The sequence below is a fragment of the Meleagris gallopavo genome, chromosome 10 (genome assembly GCF_000146605.3).
Source record: "Meleagris gallopavo isolate NT-WF06-2002-E0010 breed Aviagen turkey brand Nicholas breeding stock chromosome 10, Turkey_5.1, whole genome shotgun sequence".
NCBI lineage: Eukaryota > Metazoa > Chordata > Aves > Galliformes > Phasianidae > Meleagris > Meleagris gallopavo.
Window position 1 is genome coordinate 23,072,304 of NC_015020.2, and position 17,399 is coordinate 23,089,702.

At 38.5% G+C, this 17,399-nt stretch overlaps 1 protein-coding gene across 1 annotated transcript; it reads left to right on the plus strand.

Moving 5' to 3' along the window:
* Positions 1 to 811: 811 nt before the first annotated feature.
* Positions 812 to 6,622, plus strand: BTF3L4 (basic transcription factor 3 like 4). Its single transcript, XM_010716122.2, has 3 exons — positions 812 to 1,047; positions 3,254 to 3,313; positions 4,180 to 6,622. The coding sequence occupies exons 1-3, from the start codon at positions 852 to 854 to the stop codon at positions 4,224 to 4,226; spliced, it is 303 nt and encodes a 100-aa protein (XP_010714424.1). The 5' UTR covers positions 812 to 851; the 3' UTR covers positions 4,227 to 6,622.
* Positions 6,623 to 17,399: the final 10,777 nt, after the last annotated feature.

The window sequence follows — 17,399 nt, forward strand, 5'->3', positions numbered from 1 at the left end:
AAAAAAAAAGGCAAAATAAAACCTGTTAAAAGGTATCAGTATGACCTTCAATAGTAGGAGCTAAGTGGGCAGCTGTGCTGGCTGTAAACTTAATCCCTGGTGATTCAGAATGCCAAGGCAGGGGAGAAGAGTCATTGTATGTTGTGCTTAGGCTCAAAAGGGTCATCATGGAATTACTAGGAGAGCACAGAAGCTAGTTTGAGTGCAGCTAATTTATAAATCTGCAGTGCTGTAAGACATAAGTGAGGGGAAGATCTTAGCATTGGGCATTTTCAGTAAGTAGGCCAAATTGTGAGTCTTAGGCTTCTGCCAATTCTGCTGCAGAAACAATAATGTTTTCCTGAGAGGTGACATAAATAGCTGGGAATGGCAGTGTCTTAAACTGCTGTGTCAAGGCTGTTGTTACTGGTTTTAGTTTGTAAAGTTACCACAGAGTTGGTTTTCCTTCTGAAACATTTCTGATATTAACTTGTTCATGCCTTAAAGGCTAATAGCCTCTTTATTTTACCTTAATCAAAAACATACCTAGATTGTATGATAACACAAACTTTGTATATTATCACTCTACTATATAGATATCTGTATTTCTCTAAGGCAGCCATACCAGTTAATTCAGCCTTTTCATACACTGTATATCTGAGCCACCTCCCCACTCCCTTCTGACTTTTTTTCCTTTTGATTCAGGTGATGCTAATTCTTGGCACTGTCCTCATGGTCATATTATTACCTATGCTTTTGTAGTTTCTTTAGTTTTAATATTTAAATCTAATTTTGAAATAATAACTTCTTCAACACTTTTCTTCAACAACACTTTGGTAAATATTGCTCTTTATGTATTTGAACAGGTGAACATGATAAAAGATGATGGAACAGTTATTCACTTCAACAACCCCAAGGTTCAGGCATCCCTCTCTGCTAACACTTTTGCAATTACTGGTCATGCAGAGGCTAAACCGATCACAGAAATGCTTCCAGGCATCTTAAGCCAGCTTGGTGCTGACAGCTTAACAAGTCTCAGGAAGTTAGCTGAACAATTCCCAAGACAAGGTAGGTTTTAGTGGAATCTTTCACTGATACTCAAAAGAGAAAATGCGGTCTTAAAATGTTGACCCAAATTTAATAGCACATGTCACTTAAAAACATGTTTACTTGTATTAGCCTCTGTTGTGGAAATATAATGGAAGGAAACATCTATTTATTTTTTTTCCCCGAGATTCTACATAGGCTGACCTTGGTTTAAAAATAAAACTTAAGAAAGAAATCTGCCAAGTCAGGTGTGCAGTAACTCCAGGTGCACAGCTGTGTATGACAGAATAGTTAAGAAAAACAAAAGTAGAAGTTTTTACCTAGAAAATCTCAACAGGTTTTGTTTGTCAAGGTACTGATTCCGTTTTCTTTTATGAAATGTTTTTGTTGCATACTGTATTGGGTGGTATTACTAGGTTAAAGAAAATGCCTTTGATAATTGAGAAAGATGGATCATCATAATCATATTTTATTATGACCTCAGTACCAGTGGTTCTTCACTATGACAGAAAGCCAGCTTTAAATTATGTGGAACAATGAGAAGAAATACTTCAAGTTCTTGCATTTCAGATGACTTCTATCATGGTCCAATGTCCGTGTCTTACAGAAGAGTAGGTTTCATGTAGGACCCTTGATGTGGAGATGCCTATTGCACACTTGTGGCCTCTTGGTAATTGAATCATGTGATATGATTTTTATGATGGTATCACTGCATCAATGGACAAGGGAAAAGAGCCACTGATGTCACCTATCTGGACTTCAGGAAGGCTTTTGACATGGTAGCCCACTCATCCTTCTCTCCAAATGGGAAAGAGAGATTTGATGGGTTTGCTGTTCAGTGGATGAAGAACTGGCTGCAGGATTGGGTCCAGAGAGTGGTGGTCAGTAGCTCCATGTCTGAATGGAGATAGGTGATCAGAGTTGTCCCGCAGGGCTTAGTGCTGGAACTGATTCTTTTTCTGTCTTCATCAGCGGCACTGATGGGATCAGTGGGTTTAGTGTACCTTCAGCAAGCTTGCTGGTGACACCAAGCTGTGGGGTGCAGTCAGCATGCCAGAGGGAGGAGATGCCATCCAGAGGGACCCAGACAGGCTTGAGCAGTGGGTCCAGGTGAACTTCATGGGGTTCAACATATCTAAAAGCAGGATCTTGCAACTGGGTTGAGGCAACTCTTGCTACTGATACAAGCTGGGGGATGAAAGGATTGAGTGCAGCCCTGCTGAAAAAGGTCTGGGAATACTAAGGGATGGCAAGGTGGATACAAGCCAGCAGTGTGCCCTTGCAACCCAGAAAGCCAACCTCTTCCTGGGCTGCATCAAAAGATGCAGCCAGCAGGGTGAGGGAGGTGATCCTGCCCCTCTGCTCTGTGCTGGTGTGGCCTTACCTGGGTTACTCCATTCAGATGTGGAGTCCTCAGTTCAGGAGAGACACAGACCTGTTAGAGTACGTCCAGAAGAAGGCCACAAAAATGATCCACAAAATGGAGCACCTCTCCTATGAGGGCAGGCTGAGAGAGCTGGGACTATTCAGCTTGGAGAAGAGAAGGCTGCAGGGTGACCTGATAATGGCCTGTCAGTATCTATAGGGGAGCTACAGGAAAGAAGGGGACAGACTATTTAGCAGGGTCTGTGATGACAGAATAAGGGGAAATGGCTTCAAGCTTATAGAGGGTAGATTTAGGTTGGGTATAATAAAAATGTCTTCTGCAATGAGGATGCTGAGGCACTGGAACGGGTTACCCAGTGATTTGGTTGATGCCCTGTCTCTAGAGACTTTGAGGGCAAGGCTGTATCAGACCTGATCTAGCTATGGTGTCCCTGTTCATCGCAGGGGAGTTGGACTAGATGACCTTTAAAGATCTCTTTCAGCTCTAAGGATTTTCTGATTCTGTATGCTGGTCCCAGGTGGGTATAACATGATCGTTGCATTAAAACATGTGGCTTCAGTTAGAAGATACAGTCACTGCTGACTTCTGTCATTTGATCTCTTGTTAGATCTGCATTAATACGGCTAAGCATTTGAAAATGGCTGTGTTAATATTCACAAATGGATCTTTTGGTTATACTGATTACTCTTGATATCCCAATTGCTTGCATGTCTGTATCTAATGGAGTGAGCAGTATAGAGGGGAATGCCTACTGTTTTCATCAGAATATTGTCTTATTTTGTTGTGTGGTTGTCCATAATCTTGTATGATGAGAACTCAGCACCAGATTTCTTTTTATAGTGTTGGACAGTAAAGCACCAAAATCTGAAGATATCGATGAAGAAGATGATGATGTCCCAGGTAAGCACATCCACTTGTATGTCCATTTAATGTACAAATACTTAATTCATGCATTTAAATACCTGGTTCTTGATGTAATTATTCCTCTCAATTGCTAAGAGAGGCTTAATATGCTAGGCAGCATTGAAATAGTGATAATTCTGGATTCTAGCTTTTGAAAATAGTTTGCCTTGCTGAAGTTGCTTGCTTCTTAGTTTAAAATACAGGGAGGCTGAATATAAAATATCTGAATAAGATTTTAGGGCTGGAAAATATCTGTAAAAAGATGTACTTGACATAGTGTTCAGAGCATCATTTTAAATCATTTTGGGGTGGGACTTTTATTTCTGCAATAGAAGGAATTAAACTTGTCAATATCTTAATTTGTTGAGAAACTTTCATTCCAAGTTGTTAACTGTACAAATTACCACATTATATGCATCAGTATAATGTATTAAGCCAAAAAAATACACAAATAGATGACAGATTTTCAGTCTGGCAGTGGGTTTGAGTTTGCATAAAAATACACAGGTCTCTTCCAAGTTACCTGCTTCTAGTTAAGCAGCCACTTATTGTTGCACTCCAGAGTAGTTAAACTGGTGGCTCAAGACTGAACTGCATTTAGGAGAGCACCTCTGAAAAATCAGTCTGTCTTCATGTTAGATCCTCCACTCTGAGTGTTCCTGTATATCTGCTTCTTTGCATATATTCAAACAAATCCTATTTTTAAAGCTATTTCGAATTCCATTAAAAAAAAATAAACGGAAACTATGTACATGACTATCTAGTTAAGAACTACCTAACATTTCGTATAATAAATGCATTTTTGTTAAACTGAAGTTGTTGTTTCTGGGCATCGCTGTATTAAATATCTTCATCTCTTTCAGATCTCGTAGAAAACTTTGATGAAGCATCAAAGAATGAAGCTAACTAATCATTAATAGTTCTGGAAGCTGGCATGGACTAGATTTAAGAAATCAGCTATGTGGTTCCAAAGTTTTAAAGAAACAGAGAACATCATCTGTTAATAGTTCAGTAATATAAATATTTTGTATTTTTATGATACTGTTTGTTCAGCATTTTCTGTCAGTTGATTTTGCATTTTGCACTTACTCCCAGGATCTACTCTTTTGGTCAAAACAAAAATGTCAGTGCAGTTTGAGGGGTGTGTGCATGTGCGCGTGTGTGTGTGTGGGTGTACATATAGTGGAGAACAAATTGGAGAACACTTTGATTTAGCCAACTTCCCTTTTCTTTCAAAAGAAGAAATAAAATGAATCTTCAGCATTGTTACTTTTGATTATCACCAAATAGTACACAGAGAGTAGAGTTAAAAGTTTTGTCCACGTTTTGTGACCTGCAGGCATTACACCATTTAAAATTTGGGTTTAGTTTGTGTTAACTATTGTACTTGAAGATTTCTCATCCGTGTTGAAATGTATACAGTCTGTTATTAATCTTATCTTGATGCCCACGTGTTACTTTTAACAAGATATTTTATCAGCTTGTTTGGTACAGTAACTTTCTAAAAGAGGAATCTTTGTCCCAGCAAAGTGATCTTTTTTTTTTTTTCTCCTTTCTCAGCTTACTTTCTCATTTCCTTACTGTTTGAGACAAGCTGATGTTTGACTCATTTCACACAGACTTAGCAATATGTTCTCCCTATGAACATGTAGGGTATATTAGGTCAACATGAAAACAAACCCTTTGGTTTTCTACCATCAGGTCACTTAGAAAACTTAGAGGTCTAGTTGGTAATAGTCCAGTGCACCAGTTTTGCACAGTGACAGATTTTTGCTTGAATTCCTTCAGGCTGTTCTCTTGGCATGACTGCATTTACTAGCAGCTGATGATCCAGTGTCACTCTTATGGCACTAGAAATTAAATGCACCATGTGAGCAATGTTCAAGGTGGGAAGAAAAAGTTGTTGACATTTTGCCTTGCCTCCTGCTGGGCAGTTTGTGCAATGACTAGCTCTAAAGGGACTTTTTTTTTTTTATTTGCCTCTATTTTACCCTTGCCTATAACCTACCTCTAGGTTTGGTGTCATCTATTTTAGTAGCTTACTAAAACCCACAAATGCTCCTCAGGCATAAAGAGGACATTGGGAGGTACCGCTGGTACAGTGCAGTATTTATGACCTTCCTTTAAAATGCTTAATGTGAACCTGATTTCTCAGAAGCTCTTTCAAGGTTCTTGATGTTATGTGCATTGCAGTATAGTTAGACATCATTGTAACCTGTGTCAGGGGCAGCTGTGGCTTAAAGCCATTTTTTTCCTACTCTACTTTTGTCACTTAACTATAGCTTAATTGGAACATATCAGCTTTTTTTATGTAGGTTCTTATGCTATAGAACTGTAACAGTACAAAGTAAACAGTACGTGAGTCTGGTGACATCATGATAAAACCATAAAAGCAGAGCTGAAGTGGCTTGTCATCTGAACTCATTTTGTAGATTTTTTTTTTTATATTTTATATACTACATGGATCTTGCTACAAAATAAAATAGCAGTATGGAAGAGGAGAAGTTCCCTCTTGTGCATTGTCTATTCCCACCAGCAGTAGCTGAGGAGCAGTGAGTGGATGCAGCCACTGTTTTACAGTGATACACCCTTGCTGACAGCTACTGAGGAAGATGCATGCAGGATTGGGGAAGATTGTGTTAGAGCTTTAGGATTTCACACTTTCATATACCCACACTTCTGTTTTCCCTGTGGTGTTGAATGAAACTTTGGTTTGTTGTATGGCTAATCTTGATCAGCTGCAGATTCTTCTGTTTATAAGGAAGAGATTTCTTCATTAATGTGTGCACAGGCACACTGGGTTGCCTTTTGCTGCTTTTGAAAGCTCAAAGCAAATGAAGGATACTAGGAAACACGTGGTGTTCTGCCATTTGCTTAGGGGGCATGAGTGGAGAACATTTCAAAGTAGCAATTGTACTGAGTTTATGTATGAGACATCCCTCTTGCTCCAAATACTAATCAGATACTGAAAACTTTTGCTCCACAGTTTCTGATGTAGCAAGTATATGGAAAGTAATTTTGTGAGAGATTAAGAGTAAGTGATGGATTCAGTGAACTTGTATAGTTTAACTTCCTAATTCTTACAGAATGCTCATTTAATTTTTGTTCTTGGTCATGACAACTTACACGTTAAACCACCGTTCTTTCCTGTGTTTGACAACCAGTAAACTAACTAAATATGCTAGCTTATGTCGTTATCAGTTTTCTCACTGTACCTGAAAACAGTCAACCACTTATGATTTGCTGCTGGAAATACTAGAGCTTATCAATCATTAAACTGATTTTAATTAAAAGTAACTCATCAAGGCTCTTGTGGGAGAAGCTATTTTTCTTCATATTTATTCATGGTATTACTCAAACAGTGTTTGTAAATTCTGGTGGAATGCAGAGTTAACAGTTTGTGTTGCTACAGTGAAAACTCCACAATGAGGTGGGCAGGTGGTGCATCAAAATATTCTTTGCTTGGCTTGAAGCTTCATAACCACTGTAGTTCAGCAGTGAATTTGCTCACTACTGAAGCGTTGACATACAAAAGGTACTGATAAAAGTTACTGACATACTAAAAATCTTGGCAGTGACTTAAAATAGTATTGGAAAGAGCGGAATGTAGGTTGAAACTTTTCTTGGGCTGTATACAAGAATCAAAGCTGAATCACAGAAGGCTGAAAGAATCACAACTTGGCAAACTTTTGAGACTGCAGGCACTGGTCACCTTTAGTATGCTGTCAGTAGCTTTGTGTATTTCCCTAGTAAGCTACAAAGAGGAAATGTGTGACTTGGTGGCATCAGTCAGGAGAGCAGGGCTCATGCAAGATGGGTGCCAGTAGTTACCTGCAGTCAGCAGTGCTGGAAACTTGGAACTAAGTGATGGTGAGAGGTTTTCTCCAGCAGCACTGGCTAATAAGTGAGTTTGCACGTGAGTGTTAGTAGGGTGGAAGGAGTTGATGTAAAAAGAACATTTGACAGCTGTGAAAAAATAGGGCTTGGGTGGTTTTTTTTAACTAGTCTAGGAATACTTGAATGCATGAGGAATGATAAGGGTGAAATCAGAACTACTACTGAAATATGTTGAGAATTCACTGTTTGTCAACATTCTGTGGGAATTGGGAGTTGCTATGAAATCCCTTCTGCCTGGATCTTAACAAATAACATTCTGGATTCAAAATGAGGTCTGGAGGTCTTAATGGTCTCTTTACTGAGTGGTGTGTTGAATGATGAGTGTATTGCTGCTTACAGGAAGGAGCTAAGGCAGCTACAACACAGTGAGGTAAAGCTGCTTTATGTGAGAGTTGAAGTAATGTCTCTCTTGAGGGGCCCCTTAGTGGGGATTCTCCTGGAGCTTCCCTGGAATCACAGTATGCTGCTCCACACAGTGGGGACATAAAGAGGTGTTGATAAACTGTCCTGCAGGTGAAAGGTGAGTGAGTGAATTCCCCCACTGGCCCTTAGGATCAGCCTCTTTTTGTTACTTGAAGACAGTAGATTTTGTTCAGCAAAGTGACCAGGTTATTCTGCAAATCAAGATTATACTAATTAATTAAATGATCCATAATGAAATGATGCACAAATAAGCAGATCACAACAGTCTTAGCAACTTTATGGAAGCGATTGCAGAAGTAAGGGGAATGTTATTCACATTCATCTATTTATTTTCCCATAAAGTAATTTTTATTTTTTATTTTTCCCCCTTTTCAAAGACCATTTTGCAGACACTGAAGAACTTCATGGATTTATTCAGAAACATGGGGGCTGCAGTGCCAGTCAAGAATTCAGGTAGCCAAGCAGAGCAAGTGAAGAGACTTAACTCTAAAATCGGTCTTGCTGGTATGTCTGGGTAGAAGCTTGGGTTTATGCATAAAGTGTAGTAATTGGGAACTGGGCTTTTATTTGGACTCTGGCACTATATTTGGCAAGAAGAAACAAATGCATACATCTTAGAGTGCCTTAGTTTGCCTTCATTTTGGGAGCACTGCCCTTCCTCACACAAGTATGTGATACATAAATGAATAAGCAGTCTGGTTGGCTCTTGAGAGAAAAGAGCTGCATCTGCAGATGTTATGAAAAGCTACTTCCATGTGGTAAGCACATACTGTTCGTTAGGCCAACAGTCCTGTTAAGTATCTCCTACTAAACAACAGACCCATGGTTTGCTCAGATGCCATTTTCTCTTGGCAATCAGGTATCTGTCAGATTCTCAAATGCTATACAGCATTTCCTTAAATCTCTGTTGCGGATGGACTTCATGAATATGCTGAATCTGTCACATCCTTATAGTAAAAAGAGATTATTTAAAACTCCAATGAGCAGATAAAGTATCAATAGTAAGGCAAAGGTTTAAACAATAAAAAGGAATTATATTCCTTGGTATTTTGAGTTGTCAGTATATATGTTCCAACTGAGTAAGTTATGTGACCTCTCACCCTTTCTTGCAACATCCTTGTGGCAGCTATAGTAACTGCTAATGTCAAAAAATAATATTAGAAAGTATTTAATGTATTTTTAGATTGTCTGATGCAACTTAGCATACAAAGAGGAGCCAATGCTATGTGACCAGCTTTCTCCAGACACTGAGAAGTGTTGTGCAAACTGCATTTTCAGAACATCAGATCTGACTCTGAGTCCAGATGTGAAGCTGGAAATTTCCAAATGATGCAAATTATTGCCAAACATAGGTAAGTAAAAACTTAAAATCTCAACAAATTGTCAGCACCTTTGTACACCAGGAGTGAAGTTTGATGATAGGCCGGCACCAATCTAATACTTCCTTTCCTCGCTACCGAGAGAGAGAAATAGGCCCTGCTTTTTTGCTTTCTTGAGCACCAGAAATAGTAGCTAATCTGTGAGGCCAATTGGATCAGCTTGATCAGCTGGTTGTAAATCACTTCTTTTTTTGGTTATTTTTACTTTACTGTGGAAGCTGTACCACATGGTTGGTTGTGGTTGTACTTGCACATGCTAGAAGTTTGACCGTTGCTTATCTTGACAGCTTGCTTTCATTGGTCCACTCAGCTTGTGAAACTGCATCTTGTGCCTTGGCAGCAGTGTTTGAACTTGTAGGTCTCAGATTCCTGCAGAGGAAACTGTATGTTCAGGGCCCATCTGGTTGTCTTTGCCTTGCCACCCGACAGAAAGCTAGCTTTAACTTTCTGCTAAATAAATGGTAACCTTCTTTTAAAGGGAAGCATTTGCACTGCAGTCCTTTTGGGCCGGCTTGGCAGAGGTGACCCTCACCTCAATGGGCCCTGAATACTGAACCTAACTTTTTTTTTTTTTTCTTTCTTTTTTATCATTTCTGCTGCTTCTGCCTCTGAAGCTTCTCTTGGCAAGGTGCTATAGGGGAGCTTGTGGTACTGCTGCCAGAGACATACTGAGCTTGGAAGAAAGGAAGGATTTGCCATATTGATGCCTTGGGTGACCAATCTGGTCAGATTCTGTAACTCAAAGCTTATTTTGAACTTTTTTTTAATTGTGAAATACGGAGATCGTAACTGGCAAGCTGGTGCCTGCAACATGGGCTGGATAAGCTGAATGCAGAATGACTTCAGCATGCTCTTACTGTACTCACCCTTTGCTCCAGCCATCCTCTGCTTTGTAGTTACACAGCCCCCAAACACAGCCTTCCTCCAGTGCTCCTTTTGCATGCCTTCTTTTTTTCTTTTTTTAAGAAAGTGAAAAGTGGTGGGAGAGGAGGGGAACAGGAATAGAACTTTTTTTTATTTTCACTGAAAACCTCAGTCAGTAAGTAGCTTACAATGTGAGCTTTAATAAATTGCCATTTCTATGACAGAGTCTTATTTCAAATGGTTTTCTAACATGTTGTGTTTAACTGAAAATAGCTGTAAGTTGCTTACAGTGTTTTCACAGTCTCTAGAGAGTAATGATGGAACTAAAGTTTCTCCCTGTTCATTTTGAAGCATTTGCTCTATTTCTATGTGAGTGACAGTTGCAATGATCGATGTCTTTGAATTTTTTTTAATGTTTCTAAAAGAAAGCAGGGCTTAAAGTAATTTTTACTTTGAACAAGAGTTTCCCAAGCCTGGTTTCTGCAGCTTGATTGAAAGATACCAGCATTTCTCAAAATCTGCTGCTGGATATTTGAGTATTTTGCTGAGGCTTCTGTTTTGACTCAAAAGAAATGTCAATTTTCTGAAAAGCAAGGAATGCATTATGTTTTCCAGTATTTTCTACATCTTTTCTCTCAGCCTCATAGTTTCTGTGTTGTAAATTATTAACTTTTGAACACAGCAATATTATAACCCTTATTTGTTCTCTTGCCCTTTGAGTTGCAGAATTGCTTTCATTGGCAGTTTGTACTGAGAAACTGTGTCAGCTACTTCCAACTCTGAAATTGTAATAGTTTATCCCATTACATGGTGATTTTCCAGCTCAATTCTGTAGACCTTGAAATGGGGTATCTGTAAAAAAATAAAAGTAAAAAAAAATAAAAGAATTCCACCCATTATTTTATTTTAAAGGCTACAAGTCAAATTTGAAGCGGTAATCTAGCTATTGCTCCTAGTGATACATACTGTTTCCTGATGATTTTGTTAAATTAGAGAGGGTTTTTTAGTGTAGTCCTTGTCTCTGAGAACTTTGAGCAGCATTGCTTGTTCTGTGGGAACATACAGTGGAATGTCACAGGTGTCTTAACTGATAGGAATTTTTCCATGTGTACTTTTTTCTAGCTTTAATCTGCACAATATTCTGAGTTTGCAGTAAGCGTAATAAAAGGTTTAGATGTCTTACACCAAAACTTTCTCAGTGGTTTACAGTACCATCATCAAGAACGTATACTAAGTGCATCTTCCTTTGTAACCACTCACATTGTTTTCTTCCTTGAACTATAATCATGAGTTTGTGCTGCCTCACATCATAAGATTTGCAAACACTTGAAAACTGCTTGAGCTCTTTGGTTCTTAATGACTCAGGACAGCCAGATATTGTTAGGAAAGAGCAAATGAAAAGTAGCCATTCAAAACAAGACTTCATTTTCCTTGAATAAACATGAGAACTACTTTTTGTGCATGTTAGTTTTTTTGCTGAGCCATTAATCTGTGTTAAGATTTGTATGAGATGTGCCTTGATTCAATTTTTACCCTTCAATTTTAACTTAGATGAGCCAAGATGAGGGAGATGATGAAATACTTATCTGTAATTAGTCTTACCCTCCTAAACAGTCCCGTGGAAAATAGCTGTGGGAGATGGATTGTCTACCTGCTCAATAAAAACAAACTTTAACAGTTGTTGCCATCACAGTTAAGTAATCCTGCTAAAGCAAAAGTATGTGATCTTTATGAGAACAGAACATCTCTCTGATTTTGGCGTTTTCCCTTTATTTTACCAAGAGTTTTTGCTTTTTTTTTTTTTTTCCCCTCCAGCTCCTGCTTCCCCAGAAGCTTCTTGCTGTATCTTGCTGTACTTACTATTATTCTACTGGCAAATTTGTGTTTAATCTTATATCCTTGGACATACCAATTTTGTCAAACATTCCTAACTAGTTTACAGTCATATGGTAAAAATAGGAGTGTACTATAGTTGCTTATCCCAATAACTCTTATTCAGTAGATCCCATAAGCCCTTTAAACAAGGACCAAATACATCAGTGTCTATGTATAGGTTACTAACAAACTTCTAGATGACAAGAAGCAACAAACCCCAGAGTCACTTGTTTTTTGTGTGTGGTTTTTTGTTTGTTTGTTTGTTTTTAAAGCAAACTCAGAATATTCAGCTGACTGATTTTGAGTTACAGCTCTGAACAACTTAAAACAACTTACAGAGTCTTCTCATTGAGATGTTGAAGAAGTAATTGGGCAGGGCTTCCAAAGTGCTCTGACTCACAGCACTCCACAAAATCTTAATCATGTGATTTGGCAAGGCATAAATAAGCCTGTTTTTTATAGGCCTAATTACACTTAATGAAGAAACATCCTTTGGCTCAAACAAGAGGTTGCCACATAGTTGTGAAGTCAAAATATTGCTATGAGAACAGGATGGTTCAAGCAGAGCCATGAAGTTCATTGGGATAGCAAGAGCGTGTGCAGTCATGACTGTTTTGTGTGTACATGTATGTGATCTATTGGTAGAGCTTGTCTGCGATGGTAAGACTGACTGATTCCCTGTTTGCCATCACTGCTGACCTAATAAATGACATGATGAAGACTAGCATGTGTCTGGCTTTTGTTTCCATGTTTACTAGGAAAGGAAGTGAACTAATGGGGAAAAGGTCACAACTTTCCAGGAGTAATTAGTGGCTTCTTTTCAGCTTGAAGATCTTTGCAGTGACACCAGTGACATTGTTACTTTTTCACTAATTTATTCTGTTATTTAGTGTCCAAATAGCAATGTTTGCTGGATTCCTGACTCCTCGTAGAGTTCAATATCTCACCTGGCAAGTGGAAATTTTAGTTATGCTTAGATTAGTAGGTTTGGCTGAGTCAGCTGCAATTTGTGGGGTATTTTTCACCACTGGTGAAAATTGGTGTAGGCAGTGACATTCTAGCCACTGTTGAGCTAATGTTTATCTCCAGGGGAGTCTTTTAAATATTGAAGAAAGTGGTCGGGGAGAACACAATATGCAATTAACACTGCATCATCAGATTGCATAATAGGCTTTATTGAATGCTAACTCCTTACGATGTTTTCTGTAAAAATACAGAATTAAAGATGGTCCATTTCCCTGAAGAGCTTATCGTGTAAGGTATACTCAATAACAAGATCTCAGCAATTCTAAATGTTCAGTGTGGGGCTCCGGGCTTCCTCCTTGCAGAAGAAGCAGTAGTGTCCTAGCACAAGAAAACATAGAGCATGACCCATACAGTGCAACACCTTTGAAATAAAAGTGAAATTGTTGAATGATCATGATTTTTCCAAAATTGTTTTGAGATGTTTTTCATCCTGGCAAAATGAATCATTCTTGTTTACTGCTCAGCTTTCATTTTCTTACCTTGTTATGTTACTAAATGGTATTTTTACCAAAGAAATAATTTTTTGATCAAAGACTTCAGTTACAAAGAACACTTTGAACTCAGCTTAGGAAGCTCACTATTTTCTATTTAGTATTTGAAGTCTTTTACCAATTGCATGAATTAAAGGGCTAAGAAGCTCCTCTTGGTCCTACGCCCAAATTATCTTAAAATCCAATCTCCTATCTTCTTCTCCAACCTCTAATTTGTTAATCACCCAGGCACTGCCACGTTTGTGAAGCTATGAACCCACCCAGCACGGTTTCTCCTGTATTACCAGATTGCTTTCTTGTAGCCTTATCCTTTATTATTCAGTCACTCTACCTCATGTATATATACCCTTATTATTATATGACATAAAGATCTGTAACATTGGCTCTGTTTTAGCTTGGTTCCTTTATTCATCCAAAGGACAAGATTTCCTTTATTATGAAGATGCTCAGCTTTTTCACATACTACAGGGGGAGATGTTTGCTCAGCAGTTTTCTTGATGTTAAACACTTATTTTCCTTTGGAAGACAAACTTTTTCTTCTGGCTTTCCATCACAGGGACCATCTTGTTATAAACATGAGAATGTAAGAGAAAGGCTGCACTGTTTTTGTTTTAGTTTCAAGATATTTTTCCTTTTCTTACCCTTGAAAGGACAGCCTAACTCTGTGTTTGGGCAGTGTTCTTATCTTTTGCTGGCTAGTTCAACATGAGTTGTCTATCCAGTCCGTTTACCACTGCATTCTTCTGCTTTGCTACAATTTATGCAAAACTTCTATAAAACAATTTAGAAGTCTGTCCAATAAAGATAACAAGGCATTTAGTGCTAGGAATGAGTTTGCTGCTTAGAGGAGGAGGAAAGCTCCTCCCAGGAGTAGAAAGCAGTATGAAATGGAAGTAGGCCTACATGTAACAGCTTAGTGCTTGCCTGCATTTAGCAGGCTGGAGGGAAGGTGCCAGTGCTGGAGCCAGGCCATGTGTGTAGCTGCACAGACCATTGTCACTTAAGGCTCTTTTTAAATAACTTTTTAAAAATGACACCAGTTTCAGAAAAATAGTTTTTAGTACAAGAATATAATTGTGTGAATACGATCTTCAGATAACAAATTAAATGGATTTTAACTGTCTTTCCTAGTGAATTTTTGGTGTGGGGAATTTCATATCAGTTCAGTTGCTGCTTCATTTTTCAGAGCATTTTCACTATGAGTTTTACAGTTTCAGTTAAGTTGTTGCTATTTAAAAAGATGACTTCCATGTCATTTGCAAAGCACATAGAAGCTGGAGGCGATTCAGCATTTTGACACTCTTAATTAACAGACAGCCTGTCATGAAAGTAGGTTGTAATTAAATGATACTGTAATTTTGGTCATGCTACTTTTCAAACTATTTTTATGTCCTAGCATAAGTCAGGCGGTGACATCATGTCATTATACGTGCCTCTCCTTCCTCACTGCCTACTGTTACTGGTGGTTCAAAATAGCTGTAAGACAATAAATAAATCCCAATGAGTTTTTGGTGAAAAAAGGAAATAGAGATTTAAAAGAAAAATTCCTGTCACCGAGCATCATCCTGTTGGGCTCTGTGAAGATGATGTGTAATATGTGACAAACTACATTTCCTGTAAGAAATATTTACATGTTCATAGATCTGCATGGCTTGTAGTGGTCTGTTTGTGTTTGTGAACGATGGCTGGAGAAAACATGTAATTTTGGTGGCTATAGAGTCTGTGTCATGTTTGCTCTGGAAGATTTGAGTAAGATTGTATCTGGACTTGGCCCAATATATTTTCTACTAGTGAAGATTATGCTGACATGAACTAGAGGGTTGGATATTGAAATTGAAGTGCTTTTATGGATAAGCAAACATAGCTATACAGAGATATTCCAGGAGGGACATGTCTCTAATGCAGCCTGACAGCATTACTGTTCAGAAATTAGTGGGATTTGCCAGCAGCTGGTAATGCCCACTGCATTTTGAGCTGTGTTCTTTTGATGTCCATTTTCTGATGTCTTGCCCTGGGGAAATCTGCAGTCTATTCATCTCTAAAATCCTTTAATAACATCCCTTGTGCCAGGAACATCATAATGCTGAATGCTCTGACTGAGATGTTACTATGAATATGCTGAAGATCTTTGCTTGGTGTGTGTGTGATGAAATGATCTTTAGGGAATAAGTGAAACAAAAGCACATGTAGGATATCCTTTAATTGAATGAAGAATGTGGGTGGAGAAGCAATTGGAATGAACAAGATGCTTGGGATTTTTGTTAATGCCTCGAATACTTGGGGGTGTACTTACACAAATTTTTGTGCATGTGAACAGTTTAGTTCCTCAAAGAACTAATGAAAGCAGGAGGAGCCCATGTTTTTAACCATCTCCTTCATTACCTGCCCTCCATTTCCTCTGAGTTGTAGGCACCATTATTCGCTGTGGCAGTTCTGATAGAGGAGAATATCCATCCAGAGGAGTCTAGACTTGCATGCTGCTGACTGACAAGCCACCTGCTGCTGAAGGGATGTAAGGTATCTGCTGTGCACTCAGCAGGGGCAGTCGTTTCTGACTTTCTCCTACAGCAGTCACCAGTTGCCTCTTTCAAATGCAGCTGAAACTGAGCAACATGTATCTAAATTGTTAGGTGCACCTGCGGCACAGTTGTGTAAGCAGACTTCCTTAGAAGACTTAGCTTAAAAAAAAAAACAAAAGCATCAAAGATGGTGGCTATTAATGCCTGCTGCATCCTCTTTCATTAATCTGACAAAAAGGTGGAGTAGCATGGAAAAGATAAGCAAGCAAGCAACAAATAATCCAAGAGAGATTTGCAAAGGTAGTGTCTGCCAGATTCCTTCATGAATAAAATCCCTTCTGTTGGAATTTGACTTTATCATGCCTTCAAAGATTTAATAATAAGAAATCATGAAACAGAGCTTGAGTGTCATGTACGTTCATGCACATAGCAGCCATTCATTTATCCCCAGCACAACAAAGAAGAGAAATGCTTCAGATAACCATGAGCCAACTACATCTACCACTTCCTTTCAAGTAAGTTTCACTTCCTTTCTGAAGAAAACCCATCTTTTCATTTGAATCCAGAAAGATTTGAAGAATCATTTGAAGATACATATATATGTATCTGTTTAAACCCTGCACATAGACACTGACAGAAAAAATATATTCATTTTCTAGATTAAGGTTTATACTTAACTTCCATCCTTCAAGCAAAAGGTCAAACAACAAAACTGATAATGCTGGAAATAAGTAACTACATGTATGTAGACACATTAAGAACTCTACACTTGGATTGAAGGCAATTTCTAAAATATATTTCCTACTTCAACTAGAGGCTATAAACTTCATGCAAGATGTGTGTCCTCACTACTGCTGTCCCTCAATGCCTTCTCATGCCCCAGGATCCACTGGATTTATTCCTTCTGTGTCTCCCCTTGTCCTACCAAGGCCTGTAGCAGTCTCTCTCTTCCCTCTTTTTCACAGATGCAGTAAAAATATTTTATTTTTATGTTCAAAGTAAATTTCCTGAATGTTGAGTGCTTTTGACAAAAGCAAGGTAAAGCTGATCATAACTGCCCACAGTCGGATGCATTACCTTTCAGGTTTGACCGTCCAAGAAGAAAACCAGACTTTTCAGTTGAGCTGGTTGCAGGCAGAGAGCTCTGCTTGTTGTATAACTGTTATTCTCCCCAAAATAGAAAGCAATAACACTGAGGCTGTCAAAGTACTTCTCCAAGTAGGTGACACAGCCTGTTCAGCTCTGGCCATAGCCTTCAGCTTTGCAATAAGGATAAAATTAAGCATCTAGATGCTGAAAATGACACTATATAAAGATGCCGAGAAACCTGTGATTTGAAGAAAAATTGATATTGTCAACATTTTTGCAGAAACAAAAATGTGACAGAAGGAACACACTGGTAGTAAACAGAATAGAGGATTATATGGAGAAAGTAAAATTGATTGCTCCTGTGGGAGAACAAAGGGCTGTAAGTTAAACTGCCTGGCAGAACATGTACAGTTGATTAAAGAAAGTACTTTCAGAGTATAATTGGTGCATGGTACTCGCTGCTACAAGATATTACACAGATTATAACAGGATCTTAAAAGGATTAGATCTTTTTTTCTGC